This window comes from Alosa pseudoharengus, unplaced genomic scaffold, assembly GCF_046254945.1.
Source record: "Alosa pseudoharengus isolate Yale_2024_CS ecotype anadromous, Long Island Sound unplaced genomic scaffold, YU_APseudo_1.1 YU_APseudo_1.1_scf_12, whole genome shotgun sequence".
NCBI lineage: Eukaryota > Metazoa > Chordata > Actinopteri > Clupeiformes > Clupeidae > Alosa > Alosa pseudoharengus.
This window is the reverse complement of record NW_027468587.1, coordinates 9,208,973-9,226,472: the sequence shown is the minus strand read 5'-3', so window position 1 is coordinate 9,226,472 and position 17,500 is coordinate 9,208,973. Positions and strand designations below refer to the sequence as shown.

At 45.3% G+C, this 17,500-nt stretch overlaps 1 protein-coding gene across 1 annotated transcript in view; it reads left to right on the top strand.

Moving 5' to 3' along the window:
* csmd3a (CUB and Sushi multiple domains 3a) overlaps positions 1-17,500 on the top strand; it is a 228,235-nt gene that overhangs the window by 152,585 nt on the left and 58,150 nt on the right. The window contains exons 39-49 of the mRNA XM_076280031.1: positions 3,052-3,121; positions 4,623-4,739; positions 5,135-5,344; positions 6,289-6,477; positions 7,993-8,170; positions 10,309-10,454; positions 13,078-13,158; positions 13,976-14,089; positions 14,510-14,698; positions 15,692-15,838; positions 17,107-17,295. Coding sequence (XP_076136146.1) covers positions 3,052-3,121; positions 4,623-4,739; positions 5,135-5,344; positions 6,289-6,477; positions 7,993-8,170; positions 10,309-10,454; positions 13,078-13,158; positions 13,976-14,089; positions 14,510-14,698; positions 15,692-15,838; positions 17,107-17,295 — 1,630 coding nt within the window. The remainder of the gene's footprint in view (positions 1-3,051; positions 3,122-4,622; positions 4,740-5,134; positions 5,345-6,288; positions 6,478-7,992; positions 8,171-10,308; positions 10,455-13,077; positions 13,159-13,975; positions 14,090-14,509; positions 14,699-15,691; positions 15,839-17,106; positions 17,296-17,500) is intronic.

The following is a 17,500-nucleotide window of genomic DNA, read 5'->3' as shown; positions in this document are numbered from 1 at the left end:
GTTAGGCTCTGTGTAATTTCAAGTGCTTCCCAGGTGCTGAAGTGCTAGAGCCAAAACAAGCAGAAATGTGACGCTAAATGAACACAGTGCAGTCAGAAAAGCATCCATAGCCCTTTCACTGTTTCATTTCTTGTTATATTGCTGCCTGATACTAAAATTATTTCAAAACATTTTTTTTCTGGCATCAATCTACACTCCACACTCCACAATGACAAAGCAAATTTTAGACATTTCTGCTTATTGAAATAAGTAGAGGAAACTGAAATATCATACTGACATAAGGGTTTATTTGCTGTGACGCTTGACATTTGCCTCCCATCTCTCTCTTGATCATCTGGGAGATGTTTCTGCACCTTGACTGGATTCCACTTCAGTTGATTGGACATGATTTGGAAAGGCACATGACTGTGTAAGGTCTTACAGCTGGCTATGCATATGACAGCAAAACCACACCATGACATGAAATAAATTGCCCCCTGAGCACTGAGTTGGAATTGTGTCGAGGCACAGATCTGGCTATAAAAAAATTTCTGCTGCATTGAATATTCTAAGGAGCAGTGACCTCCATAATTCATAAATGGAGGAGGTTTAGAACAGTCAAAATGAGGAACGGGGTAAGAGGGGCCTTGATAGGAGAGGTAGGAAAAATTGTCAGTCTGTCAGAGATGGAAGGAACTATGTGAAGACACAAGAAGCTTCCAGAAGGCCAGCTATCACAGCAACTCTGCACTGCTCTGGGCTTTAAGGCAGATGGAGACCTCTCCTCTGTGAATGACACAGGAAAGCCCGCTTGGAGTTTGCCACAAAGTACCTGAAGGAGACTCAATCTATTACAAATAGGATGCCCATTGCTGGTGAAACTAGAATTGAACTGCTTGACGTCAATGTCTTGAGCAAACCAAGCACCAGTGAAGCATGGTGGTGGCAGCATCATGTTGTGTCTGTTTTTTTTTTTTTTGTAGTACTAGTGGCAGGGACAGCGACTGGTCAGGGTTGAGGGAAAGCAGAATGGAGCAAAGTACAAATATATCCTTAAAGCAACACCAAAGAGTTTTTTGTACCTTAAAATAATGTTTCCAAAATAATTTCAGTGGTTCATCAACTTGTAACAGGGTGAACGGCACTTCTGCATTCGCTTCACAGCCCTCTATCGGCTATAACCGCACTATGTAAGTTTGCCAGATCAGGTAGCAGATCTGTAGTTCGATGGAATGAGACATAAGAAACTACAAATTTGACTTGCATCTGATGTCGCAATACATTGTACTTTCATAAATCGTGCAACATATTCTACCTTGTCTATGGACATTGTTATTTGCAAAGCCGGTGCTGGATAAACAAATAGCGTGCGTGCTACAGAGGGAAAGTTCTTTGGTGTTGCTTTAATGGAAGTCTGGGCCAGAGCTCTCATGAGGTCATTAGACTGACTGACGGCTCACCGCAACAAGACATTAGCTGGGTTGCATCCATCTCATCTGCATGTTTTACATGGTCATGTGAATTCAAAATTGACAGCCTTAATTCCAATCAAAGAAGGGGTTGTGAACATCTGTGGCATCGAAATGTACAGGAATTTAGGCTTGCAACCTTAGTCACAGTATATCTCATGCAAATCGTGAGATAATCCACCTCTCGATCAAATCAAATTTCTATTTGCATTACAAGATTTTTTTTTTTTGGGCCTTTTTATGCCTTTAATGAGACAGGACAGTGGAGAATGACAGGAAGTGAGTGGGAGAAAGAGTCAGGGTAGGATCCGGAAAGGACCACGGGGCGGGAATCGAACCCGGGTCGCCGGCGTACGGTGCAGGTGCCCCAGCCATTCTCGCCACGGCCGGGGCCGCATTACAAGATTTTATGTGTATTTCAAGCTTTTCAACTATAATTTGAATTTTGAAAATGGGTATTAAAAACTTGGACGGAAAGCCAGCTATTGGCAGTATAAGCACACAGCCAGGACAACACAGGAGGTGCTTAGAGACAGCTCTGTGAATGTCCTTGAGTGGCCCAGCCAGAGCCCTGCTGGAACACAAGTGGACATCTCTAGAGAGACCTGGAAGTGTCTGTCCACTGGCGGTCCCCATCCAACGGGACAGGGCTTAAGAGGCAGCCTGAGTGTTCCCATGCTGCCTTGCGTGCGATTTGATTCACGCTGCTAAGGCAGCCTGGAGACCATGGAGCAAATTTTTTGCCTGAAATAGGAGACCAATCACAGAACAAGGGGGAAAGCAAGACGATGATGAGCTATGCACAGACGCATTTGATAGACATCCGTGGCACCCAATAAACGGATCTGGGCATTTTTTTTCAAATACGAGAAAATGAACGCTTGGTTCCCAGACCACGTCTCATTGAGAAGTGGTGGCGCTAGCCAGGCTACTTGAGAGGATTCTGCAGATAACAATGTTAGAGGATTTCCAGATCCATGTATGCAAAGGTTGAGAGGATTCTGCAGATAACAATGTTAGAGGATTTCCAGATCCATGTATGCAAATGTTGAGAGGATCTGCGGATAACAATGTTAGAGGATCTCCAGATCCATGAATGCAAAGGTTGAGAGGATCTGTGGATAACAATGTTAGAGGATCTCCAGATCCATGTATGCAAAGGTTGTCGTGTCATAGCCAAGAGCACTTGAGGCTACAATCACTGCCATAGGTGCTTGAACTAAAACTGATTGAAGTGTCTGAATACTTATGATATTTTAGTTTTAGAGTAAATTTGCAAAAATGTCTAAAATAATTTTTAGATTGATGTGTGACATTGATGAGGATTTGTAAGGATTAGTAGATTGATGAGGAACAAAAAATTATTTAAATTAGCAGAAGGCTACAATGTGACAAAAGTAATGGAGTCTGATTCTGAATGCTTTCTCAATGCACTGTATTTTCTGCAATTCCACCCACTCTCTCCCTGCTAAATAAAATAGATAAATAAATAAAAATAGATCAGTGCATACTCCTCACTTGTACCGAGGCAGAGAACCACATCAAGGCGGCAAAATTCTCTTGTGTGCTTTTGTGACCTTATTTATGTGTTGTGCCTTTTCAGGGGAGTGCGCATATAACGTGCATGCCGGGACCCGTCAGGAGGTGGAACTACCCGGTGCCTCTCTGTCTTGGTATGTCATATCCCTTCCCAGATGAATAAGCATTAGCTGGCATTTTATACAGTTACAATATTAAACCGTTTTATTATACCCGAGTCATTATGTATGCTGTGCCCAATGTTCTGTGAAATTGCAATGCAGTATTCATGTGACTGCACATCAAACTTCATCAGAGATGTTTTGATAAAAAAAAAAAACACTGCAATCACTTCAATATTTTTATCATTTTTCAACATCAGAATGCTATGCCAGCTACACAATTGTATACAGTTATCCGGACATCACTGCACATCACTAATGTCACATTTCTTTCTTCCTGTTTAATGCGTAGCTCATTTGCAGAGATGCACACCTCAGGGGAGGTGGAGGGGCTTGTTTCTGTGGGGTTTCATAACTGCTGCTAATTGGGTAGCTGTTAGCGTTGTTCTTTTGAGGATATGCACATGGGCCACTGAAATATGGCCTTGCCATGCACGCTACAGTATGCCTGTGCTGTTAACATAGTCTGCCACACAACATACTAAACATATTTTCCTGTTGGCTACAAACACAAACACATACAAACAACACACATGCACATACATACATAAGGAGAGTGGCAGCTGGAGACCACACTCTAAGCATTCTGGGACACCAATTAGTCTGGAGTGCATTTTATAGTGAATGAAGAATACAGTACACTAAGCCAACATAACACAGGGCTGCTTTTGTTTCTATGGCCTTGGCATTCCATGACTCAGCCATTCTGCATAACACCCACATGCCATTTTATGTGCTATTTTTCCTCCTAAGCCACCGAATATCCACTGAAACACTGAATATCCAGTGCATTATTACTGTATGCCTCCCCCATTGTAACAGGCTACACAAAGCTGCACATACTGTATAGCTCAACAGTGTTCAATGTTGTGTTGGAGAATACAGATAAATAAAGTGTAAATGAAGGGTATTGCTTGGCTTTAGATAGAGTTGAAGCATTCAGTAGGGCTCGTGGGTGGCTACAGATGGTCTCTGTTCATTGAGACCTACAGCTTGGCCATCTTAAGTGAAATATCGCCAGGCCTGACGTCATTGTGAAGGCATCAGTGTTGCAGTGCATTAACGGACACCATGTGGCGGGAGAGAGAGGGGTGAATTGATTCACGCCACCGCTGAGCAAATGGGAGGTTCAATGCAGAGTATCGACGTCTCAATTTAGGCCTTTTAAAGTACTGTAAATGGACACAGTCATTCACAGTCGCCGCTCTGTTTACCCTTGAGGAAGGCAAACAACTGTGCCTTACTCGCCAGCGAGTAGCGTTCATGATAAAACAGAACGTGCCACCACCCCACCACACAATAATTATATGTCGGCACTAATGAACCTAATAGTGCACACATTAACTCTTCTAACTAATGTGTTAACTGTTTGCAAATAGTGTTTAGGTTCTTTTGTGCGGCATCGACTTAACGTGTGTGGTTGTGAGAGTGAAAGTTTTGCTGCTGCCATTTTGTCCTCTGCTTATCTTCACAGCCCAGTGCGGCGGCTCCTTGACTGACTTCAGCGGGGTAGTCCTGAGCCCAGGCTTCCCAGGGAATTACCCTAGTGGCCTTGACTGCAACTGGACTGTAAAGCTCCCTGTTGGCTTCGGTGGGTGCACGTCAAACATGGAGAGTGTTTTTTTTTTTTTTTTTTTTGCTGTGTGCAGTCATGCCATTCAGACAGCTAAGCTGTTTGGTCTCCAGCTGGTTTTGTCTCCAGTAAATTGCATTAACCTGGGTGTCACTGTCATTATGTAGCTAGTGTTTGTCCAATTTCAACCCGATAGATAAAATTCTTGTGAATGTAATGGCTTTTCAAATGGAATAAAACAAAGACATAGAAATATAATTACATAGACATAGAAAAATATTATTCCATTTACATAAACAAAAGTCATTAGGGACTATTCAATAGCCTATATGATATATTGGTGAATTGGTTGAGGATTTCGGAGAATGACCTTTCGATGCATGGCGTTCCCATGCATACGTTGTCTCTTCCAGGAATTCACCTGCAATTCCTGAACTTCTCCACGGAGGCCGTCCACGATTACCTGGAGGTGCGTAGCGGGACGGCGGAGGCCGGCGCCGTCATCGACCGGTTCAGCGGCTCAGTTGTTCCGGACTCCTTCTTCAGCACCACCCACGAGACCAGCTTTGTCTTTCACAGCGACTACTCGCAGAACAAAGCCGGTTTCCACATCACCTACGAAGGTAAAGAGGATTACACCTACTGCCACCGCCTCCCAACGCACCCCACCTCCCCAGCACGCTCCCTCACCACCACTCCCTCTGTCAATATTGACATAGCCGGAACCCCATCACCATCAACCCCAACCAGCCTACACTCCGCACCCCACCTCACACACACACACACACCTACACACACACACACACAGACAGTCACACACACACACACACACACACACACACACACACACACACACACACACACACACACACACAGAGACAGTCACACACACACACACACACACACACAGAGAGTTTGGTTATCAGGGATTTGAACACCCGTGCGATTGTAATGCACGGGAGGGCTTTAAGCTCTGTCGCCCAGGTCTCCTGTGTAGAAAGGTCTTACTGGCATTGCAGATTCAGTAGATTCATATTTGTACTTGTATCAGTAACCTGGGAACATCAGGCTTTTCCTGTGCAAGGTGAAGGCTTCACAGCTGTACTCCCATGAGCACATGTCGAAGCACCATTGGAATCTCTCTCTCTCTCTCTCATCCTCCTTTTTTTCTTCAGGCATTTTGATGTGTTTTCCTGTGTGCTCATTCATAATTTCAGTCTCGGTTTGAGACCTTTGCACCGCAGGGTATTTTTGAACGGCATTAGGAAGTTTCAGTGTGACAGATTCATAAAACATGCAGTTTTTTTGAAGGAGATGTGTGACTTGCTAAATTTGGTTCCTTTTTCTTTGACCCGTATAATATTTTATCTGGCTACATTGGGCTGGGTGGTTTTGTTTGGTATGCTTGGGTTTTGTTGCTTTGATTTTGTCAAACCGTAGGTCAATTTGGTTGCAATTGCATTCCTTATCCCATCCAGTTACACTTGCCTGCTGTGTGCTGTACACTTGACTATGGCACGGTTGTGTTTGACTTCCCCTCGATTCCCTACCGTTTCCTGGACTACAGCGTACGAGCTGCAGAGGTGCCCGGACCCGCGGCCGTTCCGCAATGGCCTGGTGATCGGCAGCGACCTGGGGGTAGGGATGACCATCTCGTTCGAGTGCCTTCCAGGGTACACATTGCTGGGGGAGCCGTCCCTCACCTGCCTGCACGGAGTGAGCCGGAACTGGAACCATCCTGTGCCACGCTGTGAAGGTACCCATCTACCCAACTACCCATCTACCCAACTACCCATTTACCCATCTACCCAACTACCCATCTACCCAACTACCCATCTACCCAACTACCCATCTACCCAACTACCCATCTACCCAACTACCCATCCACCCAACTACCCATCTACCCAACTACCCATCTACCCAACTACCCATCTACCCAACTACACATCTACCCAACTACCCAACTACCCAACTACCATCTACCCAACTACCCATCTACTCATCTACCCAACTACCCATCTACCCAACTACCCATCTACCCAACTCCACCTATTATTGGTCCAGCATGACACGTACACTAGCTGCAGAGAGAGATTGTTTATTTACGGTTGGTTGGAGCAGGAGAGAAGGTGCTGTTCTTTTAGAGTGCCAGAGTACGACAGGTTCATATGTAAGCTCATATTCATATCCAGGTGCTAGTGGTGGCTAGTGCAATGGGTAAGGAACGTGGATGCAGATGTCATGGTATTGATTCCTGGGTAAGGAACTTGGCTAGCATGCAGATGTCATGGTTTTGATTCCTGGGTAAGGAACTTGGCTAGCATGCAGATGTCATGGTATTGATTCCTGGGTAAGGAACTTGGCTAGCATGCAGATTCCTGGCTGCCACCGTTGTTCCAGTGAGCAAGACGCTTAACCACGAGTTGCTTTAGGGAGGCTGGCCCCTGCAAATGATATCACTAAGTAGCTTTGGATAAAAGCGTCAGCTATATAATCTATTATATATATATATATATATATATATATATATATATATATATATATATATATATATATATATAATATTCAGACACATCGGCTTAGATTCTGGGCACTTTTAAAATACATACCAATCACTGTCGGAATAGCAGTGTACATTATATTATATTCAGACCCATTAGTGTGCTGTAGACTCGGTGCACTTAACAAATGCATACCAATCTTTAACAGAATGAAAGTATACACATTCTGTTGCAAGATTGATCAGTGTAGAGCACATGTTAAACATAACACATTTTCTAATGTAGTGTATTGATATCCGCTGTTTGTGTAGCATCTGAATGATTTTTATGAGTCATAGCAATCACAGGGAACACTGTGTGCATCAGGCATGTAATAACCTGGACCCAACTGGACAGCTCTCCTGCCAGTTCATACGTTATCATTATCACCCATTTGGAATAATTAAAACTAAAACGATGGTTCAAGACTGGCTCACACTGGCTCACACAGATTTCATCTTTACATGAGTTCTTGTTTATGAGAGCTTTATGAGACTACCAAGTGGATGGCAAATAACCATGAAAACAGTTTTGAGAAGAAACCAAAGAGGTTGTTGTGTTTTTGTCCTTGAGAGTCACACCCATTTGGTTCTGAAGCACCCATTTCGTTCTTAACAGAAGTGTTTTCCTTGTGCGTTTGTATTCTCTTGGGAATCGGACAGGTCCCGTAGAAAAATGTGACTTCTGTTTTTTTTCCCCTTTGAATGTGTGTGCGTGTGTGTGTGTCTCAGCGCTCTGTGGTGGAAATATCACATCCCTGAATGGCACCATCTATTCCCCCGGGCATCCAGCCGAGTACCCCAACTTCCAGGACTGCATGTGGACCATCCGGGTTCCCCCAGGGAACGGGATCTACATCAACTTCACCCTTCTCAACACAGAGCCCATTTATGACTACATCACTGTCTGGTGAGAGCGTGCGCACACACACACACACACACACACACACACACACATTGAGACTGCCAGGTCTCGTTCCCCTCTAGAGGGCTTTTGCAGGTTTTTTTAAAGCGAATGTTACAAATTTTCCGTTTAAAAATTGTCATCGAGGCTTTGCAGAGACGGTGGCCCCAAAAGGTTAGCCATGCGCCTTGAGGTAGAAACATCAAAAGGCTGTAGTCTGTTGCAGAGGCTCAGCAGCTTCAAGGTAGCAACCGCATTGAGCGTTAGCCATCTCCCCCATCCCTCCCTCTCTCTCTCTCTCTCTCTCTCTCTCTCTCTCTCACTCTCTCTCTCTCCCTCTTTCTCTCTCTCTAGCACTGTGACATATCGAAGACAAGAATAAAGCGGCTCAATATTTGAAATGTCATGAAACCTTCCAATCCAATTTCCTAACAAATCACTTTTCATTACCCACCTCCTCCCCTCCGCCCACCTCCCCCCTTCAAGCAACAGTAACTAGGACATGTCAAATGGCTCTTAAAAATTGAGACCAAGCCACGACCATGTCAATTTACTCTAATGTGTAGCCTTATATAAGGCTTGGGAACTGCGGGCTGTGAAGGTCCAACTTCAGGCTGGCGAACAGCGATGTTACTCACATTCCTAAAGTGCTCTTGGGCATCCGCAGAATGTTCTGAATAGTTTTAGCGCCTTACATAACCCGCCCCTGTGCTGCTGAAGTCATGCTGTCTGTCTGTCTCCCGGCCGCTACACCTGTCCACTGGTCAATGGGCCAGGTCAGGTTCTAGAGAAGCCATTTTGAGAGGTCACGGGGTTAATGCCTGCTCAGGTTATACACTCTCCAGTCTCCACTGGGCTGACAGTCAGCAGATCCCATTTAACACCATCCTCTTGTGAGTCTTATGATAGATTGTAACCAAGGCAAGAGGCTACTAATGTCTGGTCTATATGACACACCGACTCAAGACTGTAGTTAAATTCCATTTCATATTGATATATGTATTTATGTAGTTATGTATGTATGTATGTAGGTAGGTATGTATGTATATTTTTAGCAATCATACTGCAGTGAATGATTTTACGTCTCTTTTCTGTGAATTTCCATTTGCAAAAGAAAAAGAAAATTAAAATTTGCACATTAAAACTATTTTGATGTTCTAATGGTGATTAATGCATCATAAAAATGTTCACACTGTCCTCCAGAGTGTAATTGGTGGTTTGCTGTTAATTTCACAAGACAGCTGTGCAATCACAGTGCCAGTTAACCAACAGTAATATTATCATCCATAAGCCTGCCATGTCAAAATAGATAACCTCCACAGAAACGGTTATTTGGTTGAGTGTTTAGTGTTGCGATTAGGTTTTTTTTTTTTAAGTGTCTATTTGCACCCCTGGTAGATTTAGCCAGCACACAGCTGGGCTATTCGCACCCTGTATAATGCATGACAACAAATGTGTTGTGCACACACAAAAAACATGGCGGACATTCGTTTTTTTCGTCAGCAGAAAGTGAAGAATTGTGAAAGGTTTCGGCACTAATATCTGTTCTGATGAAAAAGTTGTGTTTTATTTTCATAATCTTTGTTCAGTGAATACATACAACCGTCAGTTTGTTAGTTAACAGAGCTTTCGTGATTATGATGCTAAGGCCTATGAAGTACAAGTTTGCCTGCAAACTCTCATCAGGACATGGATAGCAAAGTGATTAGAATAATGGTTTAATATGTGGGATAAGTAGAAGTGTAGTACACATGTGTACCAACGTCTCTGCAGAGAAGGTGCGCAATTTGAAGAAGAAATCAGTTCTCAAATGAAAGTTTTGATTGCAACAATTAGCTAGTTCACGCACCAGGGTGATATAACACACATTACTATATACACCAGGGTACTAATAGCATCCACTTCTAATTATACACGGGTACGAACAGCATACATTGATATTGTACCAGACGGGGGTATTAATAGAACACATTGCTGTGTGCACCGGAGTACGAATAGCATTCAACTTCTAATTGCACCAGGGTACGAATAACATACACTGCTGATTGTACTAGGGGTGCTTTTCTTTTGGGGGGGGGGGGGGGGGGTCCGCGCCCCCAAGGCCCCCTCCTGGCTCACACCCCCCTTGCTGTGTCCTTCCTCAGGGACGGCCCCGACCAGGGTTCCCCTCAGATTGGCCAGTTCAGTGGCAGCTCCACCCAGGAGGCGGTGCACAGCACCTCCAACCACATCCTCATCAAGTTCCACAGCGACTTCAGCACCAGCGGCTTCTTTGTGCTCACCCACCACGGTGAGTGTGTGTGTGTGTGTGTGTGTGTGTGTGTGTGTGTGTGTGTGTGTGTGTGTGTGTGTGTGTGTGTGTGTGTGTGTGTGTGTGTGTGTGTGTTTGTGCGTGTGCGTGTGCTTGTGTGTGTGTGTGTTTGGGAGGCATGGAAGTGTCCTTATGTTGGTTAGCTGGGGGCATAAGGTGTACGAGGTTGTGGGCTCAATGAACAGAGAGTGAGTATGCTGATAAAAGAGCAGGCTTACTACTCAAGGAGGTCATTCTGGGTAAATGTGGGACAAGGAACACTTCTGAGGGGTGGCTTGTTTAGTGGCGTCATGCAGATCAATCCAACCTCTATTTTTATAGAATAAGACTTCCACTCTTTGATGTGCCGTCAAGTAAAGCACAAGTGTGAACCCTAGAAAGTTATTTTTCACACTTTCTCTCTTTACTTAATTTCTTGATTACTGTGATGTGTATCTGTCATGATAATTCTCTGCTCTTTAACTCTCCATCCAAAATAGAAAGAACCTTTTAGGAGCTTTTAGAATGACATTGCTTGACAGGTGCTATGTAATGATATTTGTAGTGGTTGTTTTTGAGGCCCTCTGAAGTTTCTGATGTGTTTGCAAAGCAGGGTCAGCTGAAGTCGACTGTGACAAAAAAAAAGTTGCCATTTCACACAGACCTTAACATCTGGCATTACATACGATTTAGGAACAGCTTTGATAGTTGACCCACCGCGTCACCTTGAATACTGTTCATTTGGAAAAACATAGATGCCCCTATTTAAAGGCAAGAACGCAAATCTTCTTAAGTTGCTCTCATGTTATTACAGGTGTAAGAGCTCTGCGAGCGAACCTTTTAGTAAATTGATGAATTGAGTGTAAAAGATGTATCACTTGCAGTCACTCTGGATGAAAGCCTGTAAGTGATAGTGTTCCATGTACGGTATGTCTGCCTGAGAAGGGCTTGTGCTGTGAGGCCGCTCACAGGCTGGCAGTTCTGCAGGAGGCCTTTGATGCAAATCAGCGGCAAAACACTCCATTACACACTCCAAATAGAGTACGTGTGGAAATAGTTTGGGCAAAATTGCCCTGTTTATCTCTTTAAGTCAGATGTTGACAAATTAAGTTACTGTGCGGTTCTGAAGGTTATTTATGTGCCTCCATGTTTTTATGGCTCTTCAGAACCAGTGCAAGGAATTAACATGCCTTTGTTCCACGGGGGGAAATTGCTCCAATTATTGCTCTTGTCATGTTGCGTATTTCCAAACAGCTAGTAAATGGGTAATAGCAGGTGCGTGGTTCTTCACGGACAAAAGGCGTGTGTGTGTGTGTGTGTGTGTGTGTGTGTGTGTGTGTGTGTGTGTGTGTGTTGATGTTTGAGTGATGGCAGATGTGTCAGTAACAAATGTCTTCGTTTGAGGTGTCACACTGCGTATATCTGATAACTTGATGCCCGTGTAAACAGGAGATAGATCGTTTTAGACGGGACGAACAGGCAATTGGGGCTGGTAGCCAGCAGGGGACCAAAAAAAGTGCAATTATGTCCGAGTCAATGCCGCTTGTGCTGATACGTTTGAAGTTTTGCTAATAAAACATTACAACTTTGGGGGAATTTCTGCAGAGGGGGTGAAAAGAGCAAGGCTCGTTAGAAATTTAACAGATAACAAAATAAAGCAATGCTGGTCCCTTGCGATCAACTTCCCTCTGTTCTCAAATTTCAAATGCTTTTTTTCCCCCTTGCAGTGTTTGTGCTTTTATAGCTTCTCAGCTGAATGCCATTATCTTCTCTTGTGATGAATTTTAAATGGGATTGTCCTCCCAGAGTGAAATGTTTATGTTTCGCACTTGATCAAAAACAAAATCACTCGCCTCCTCGTGATCAGTGAACATCGCCGTTAGTTTTATCACTCTATTGCTATTGCAAACTTGCCTTTGAGCACCAAAAAAAAAACGTCCCCCATTTTAATTAGGAATATTCTCAGAATTGATCCACACAGTTGCGACAGCCGATATGTTAGCTGTTGAGTATCGTCTGCCAAGCCGACATGCTGAGTACAAATTACTGTATAGGCCACAAGCACAGCTCTTCAAACACTGAAGCATCTGTGTACAGCAATGCAGCATTTGCTCTTGTTGTGCCCTCCAGTAATTCTGTGGCATATCAAAGAGAACGGGCCGGTGATTCAGAGTAAGGAAAAGGTTTTTACGGCTCTGTGGTGTACCATAAAGCACAACAGTTCACATTGACCAGGCGGGGCACGACCTTAAAGCGAAGCAATTGACTGCTTCGTGGGAATAAGAGTAACTCAACGTGATGGCCGATATTTCTCTTTAGCTCGCCATTCCCAAGTCCCCTGGTGGCGTGATAAGGTGCAATTACAGAAATAAAACAAGGCCGCTTGCTCGCTCGCACCTTCCAAACATAGTCGGGAGTCGTTTTGGGTCAGGACAAGGCTGGGTCGACATGTGAGCACTGATGACTCACTGGTAGAAGGTTCTATCTGGAGTGTCGTCCTTTTTGAGTTTGCCAAGTAGAGCCGCTGCTAAACGATGACCCTCAAATCTCTCTTCTCCCTCCTCCTCTTCCTCCTCCTTCTCCTCTTCCTCCTCCTCCTCCACCTCCATGTCTTCCTCTTTAGCGTACCAACTTCGTGTGTGTCAGCCCCCATCACCTGTGGCCAACGCTGAGGTGCTGATGGATGACGAGGAATTTCAAATAGGTAAAACCCTCAATCTCATCGATTGCGTGTCTGATGCAATGACTTGTCCTGTGTGTATGTGTGTGTGTTTGTGTGTGTGTGTGTGTGTGTGTGTGTGTGTGTGTGTGTGTGTGTGTGTGTGTGTCACTCTCTCTCACTCTGTGTGTGTGTGTGTGTGTGTGTGTGTGCCCTCAAAGGTACATCTGAACAAGGTCCCTTATTGTTTGTTTGTTGATGCCATCCTTGTCACACACACACATCTCTCTCCTCTGCAGACAACCAGTCCCCCTCTCCACACCCTCATGGTGTCACGCGCACACATCACACACACACACACACACACACACACACACACACACACACACACACCTCTGTCCTCTACACACAAACAGTCCACCAGCTTCCCCTGCTGCACAGTGCAGGTTTTTCCTGAGCTACCAAACAACTTGTTTAGTGGTTGCATTTGTTTTCATTACGGCACCGTGAGTGACCTGTCAGCTCTTAATTAGAGTATGCACTGATGACGATGGGTATTTTGTGTGTGTGTGTGTGTGTGTGTGTGTGTGTGTGTGTGTGTGCGTGTGTGTGTGTGTATGCGTGTGTGTGCGCGCGCGTGTGTGTGCACATCTGTGGTTTTGCATCTGTTAATGTGTGTCACAATATGTCTGTTCAATGTTTGTATGTGGGTTTCTACCCTGGTGGTATTGGCATGTGTGTACGAGTTTGTGTTGCTTCACTGTGTGTGTGTGTGTGTGTGTGTGTGTGTGTGTGTGTGTGTGTGTGTGTGTGTGTGTGTGTGTGTGTGTGTGTGTGTGCGTGTGTGTGATTTTCCACACAGGAGACATAATCAGGTACCGCTGTCTGCCCGGCTTCACCCTGGTGGGCAGTGAGATCTTGACCTGCAGATTAGGGGAGCGACTGCAGATGGATGGTCCTCCGCCTCTCTGCCAAGGTCAGCCGCGCCACCGCACATTTCATGCCCAATTTACCCCCTCTCCAAAGCGCCGCGCTAATCTAAGACCCCCAGATCAAATTGGTCACCCGTTCATGGGCATAATTTGCTGTGTTCTAGTTGTTTTTTTTGTGGCTATTATTATTTGTGGTTTAACATGGATAACATGACATTCTTAACTCAAGTCAGTGTCTATCGAGCGTTTAATGTCATTTCTAGAACTATTACACAATTGAAAAGAGAAAGATGATAGTAATATGCATCATTATCAGCCATGCGTTTTGAATTCTAATCATTCTCCATCAGTTATGCCGTGAAGGATAGTGACATTTTCAACTCATTCGTGCATGTGGAGTGTACGCTCAATAGGTAATTCAATGTTTACAATTGGTCACATTGACCCTGTACATGTTCCGACAGCACAATGCCCAGACAACAAAGTGCTCTTCGATTCCACTGGGGTCATCCTTAGCCCAGGCTTCCCCGACAGCTACCCCAACCTGCAGATGTGTTCCTGGCTCATCAACGTGGAGAAGGGCTACAACATCACCCTGCACTTCGAGCTCTTTCAGACCGAGAAGGAGTTTGACATTCTCGAGATCTTTGACGGTACGTGCCAGCCACCTGAAGAAAAAAAAATGAGAGAAAAAGATATTGAATCCGCTGTGCAAGTGGACATAATGGCACTTTGTGGTCTTACATACACACACCAACAGATATATCCACAAATTACCTTTACTTTCCTTGTAGATTCTGTTGAAAGTCTTTGAAAAATTGAAACCACCAATCAGTTACACTTCAAAGTCAGCATATACTGTAGCCCTAGCCAGCCTCCCTGGCACTAGCTGCTGCTATCGTGGAAGTGGGAGCCGTAATTAGGCTAATGCTGTCCAATCAGGACCATGTCGCGGCTCCGCAGCGACCTTCCCGCGACCCGCCGTCATTAGCTCCCCGCGAATTAGCATCTAATGAGGTGCTTTTGTCAAAGCCACCGCTGCAGTTGGTCAGTCGCTGCCAGTGCTTCCCCTCTTTCATATTCACCCTGTGGTGCTGTGTCTTCTGTGAGGACGGCTGGTGAGGGCTCACCAGAGGGCTGTTACGCCACCACGCCAGGGGTGGGCAAGTACGTGGCCCCGTGCTTTGGTCTTTTCCTTGGACGACCTTCTGATCTGATCTGATCTTAAGATCGTCCACTGTGTCCGGACCGTGATCACTCACACAAAACTCATTAGCTCATTAGCAGTTATCAAAATCATATGTGAATGGTTTGCAAAGTGACATAAACGCTAAAGCATCAAAATGTGAACTTAGCTTGTGTGAGAGTTCTTTTAGGTGACCAGTAAGACCATTTGGCCTTTCAGGATGTTTGTGAGTTAAGTTAAATAAATGCTAAAGCGCCAACATGTGAACTTAGCTTGTGTGAGAGTCCTTTTAGGTGATCAGTAAGACCATTTGGTCTTTAAAGATGTTTGTGCGTTAAGCTAAATAAATGCATCTGAGTTTAGCTACGCTCTTTTAGGTGAAAAGGGACATGAATCAGAACATTTGAGTGTTAAGGGAGTTTGTGACCTGTCGGTATTTGTTGGTCTGTTTCGTTTAAAGGGCCCAACATCTACAGTCCGAGCCTGGTGGCCCTGAGTGGAGACCTAGCGGTGCCCTTCAATGTCACCACCAGTGGACACCAGCTGATGCTGCGCTGGTCGTCTGACCACGGCACCAACAAGAAGGGCTTCCGCATCACATACGTTGGTGAGTATCAAAGTATGTATCCCCTACTGTTAATACCTTTTCAGTTGCATGGGTGTTCTGTATGGTTTGGTTGCTTTTACGTCCCGTTTTATCGTTTGGTCCGTGTGCAAATGTGCATGTGTGTGGACATTTTAGTGTGCATTTTAGGATCATTTTTTATATTTTATTCTGTTTTCACCATTTTACCCTTACTTACCTGGCTTGCCGTCTGTATTTTGTTTTTGTCTAAGTAGTGTCATCTATCTATCTATCTATCTATCTATCTATCTATCTATCTATCTATCTATCTATCTATTTGGTTGTCTGTCTGTCTCTGTGCGTCTGTCTGTCCGTCTGTCTCTTTTGACCTGTCGCCCTCTATAAAGCTATAAGATATTCATCCCTCCATCCACACCTCTTCCCTCCCTGTGTCTCAGTTCGTCTGCCTGTTTGTCTGTCTCCTCTGTTAGCCATGTGCATGACGGCAGTGGGTTCTTGTTTGGATGTCTATTAATAATGAATAATCCTCACACGCTTCTCTATTCCACACTGCACTGTGTACAGTAGAGTTCAACGCAGCCTTTACGGCCGAGCATGCTTGTTCATCGGGTAACTGCCCCCTCCTACGGTAGGTGCCAGCCAGGGCCGTTAGACTCCCAGTCCCAGGACAGCTGGCACTCGAAGGGGTTAGTTTTCCCAGAGTTCCTCAGCACGACGCTGACCCTGCAAAAGAATGGCGTCTGATATTCCTGCGCGCTCCCGCTCTCTTCTCAGCACAGTTGATTATTTTGGTACCCGGCAGAGACGCCTTCAAAGGGCCCTGTGCTGTTTGGTAATATTCTCTGAAATGCTGAACCGTGGCCTCCCCTGAGAGAGAAAGAAAGAAGGAGAGAGAGAAGAGAAAGAAAGAAAGAGAGAGAGAAAGAGAGAGAGAGAGTTTTTTTTTAGATAGAGAGACAGACACCCAATTCACATTTTATGACTGGGTGTTTGATGCTCTCTCTTTTTCCCCCAGCTCATTACGACTGACAAGTCGCCTTGTTTTGGCGGGGTGCCAAATATAAATGTTTACAGATAAAAAAAAGAACAGGATTCCTGGGGGCCACTGCTCTGATAATTGAATGTGCTTCACCCAAAGCGCTTTTGCTATTATTTCTCCGCTGAGTTTTCTGTCAGTGGCCCATAACCCGTCCAACCCCCCCCCCCCCCCCATGCTGATTTATAGTCGCGAAGCGTCTGCTCAGATTGTCTCTGTTCCCCCCTCTCCACCCCCCCCCCCACCCCGTTAGCCATGTACTGTAGCACTCCAGACTCGCCGCAGCACGGCTTCGTCATGAGCCAGACGGGCGGCCACGTCAACAGCGTGGTGCGCTGGGCCTGCGACCGCGGCTACCGGCTCATCGGCAAGAGCTCGGCCACGTGCCGCAAGACGCCCTTCGGCCACCTCACCTGGGACTCCTCGGTGCCCGCGTGCCAAGGTGAGTGACGGCTTTGCGTTGTGTTTGTGTCTGTGTCTGTGTGTGTGTGTGTGTGTACTCTCCCTCGTTTGCTGCCAGCCTCTGGACGGCGGCCAAGCCGCCAGGGGAAATCACTCGCCGTGACACTCAAGGTATTAGGTTTGGAACGCACAGCTCCCGCTTGTGCCGAAGGCTGCTACCAGGCCGATGTTATTTGCTGAAAGAA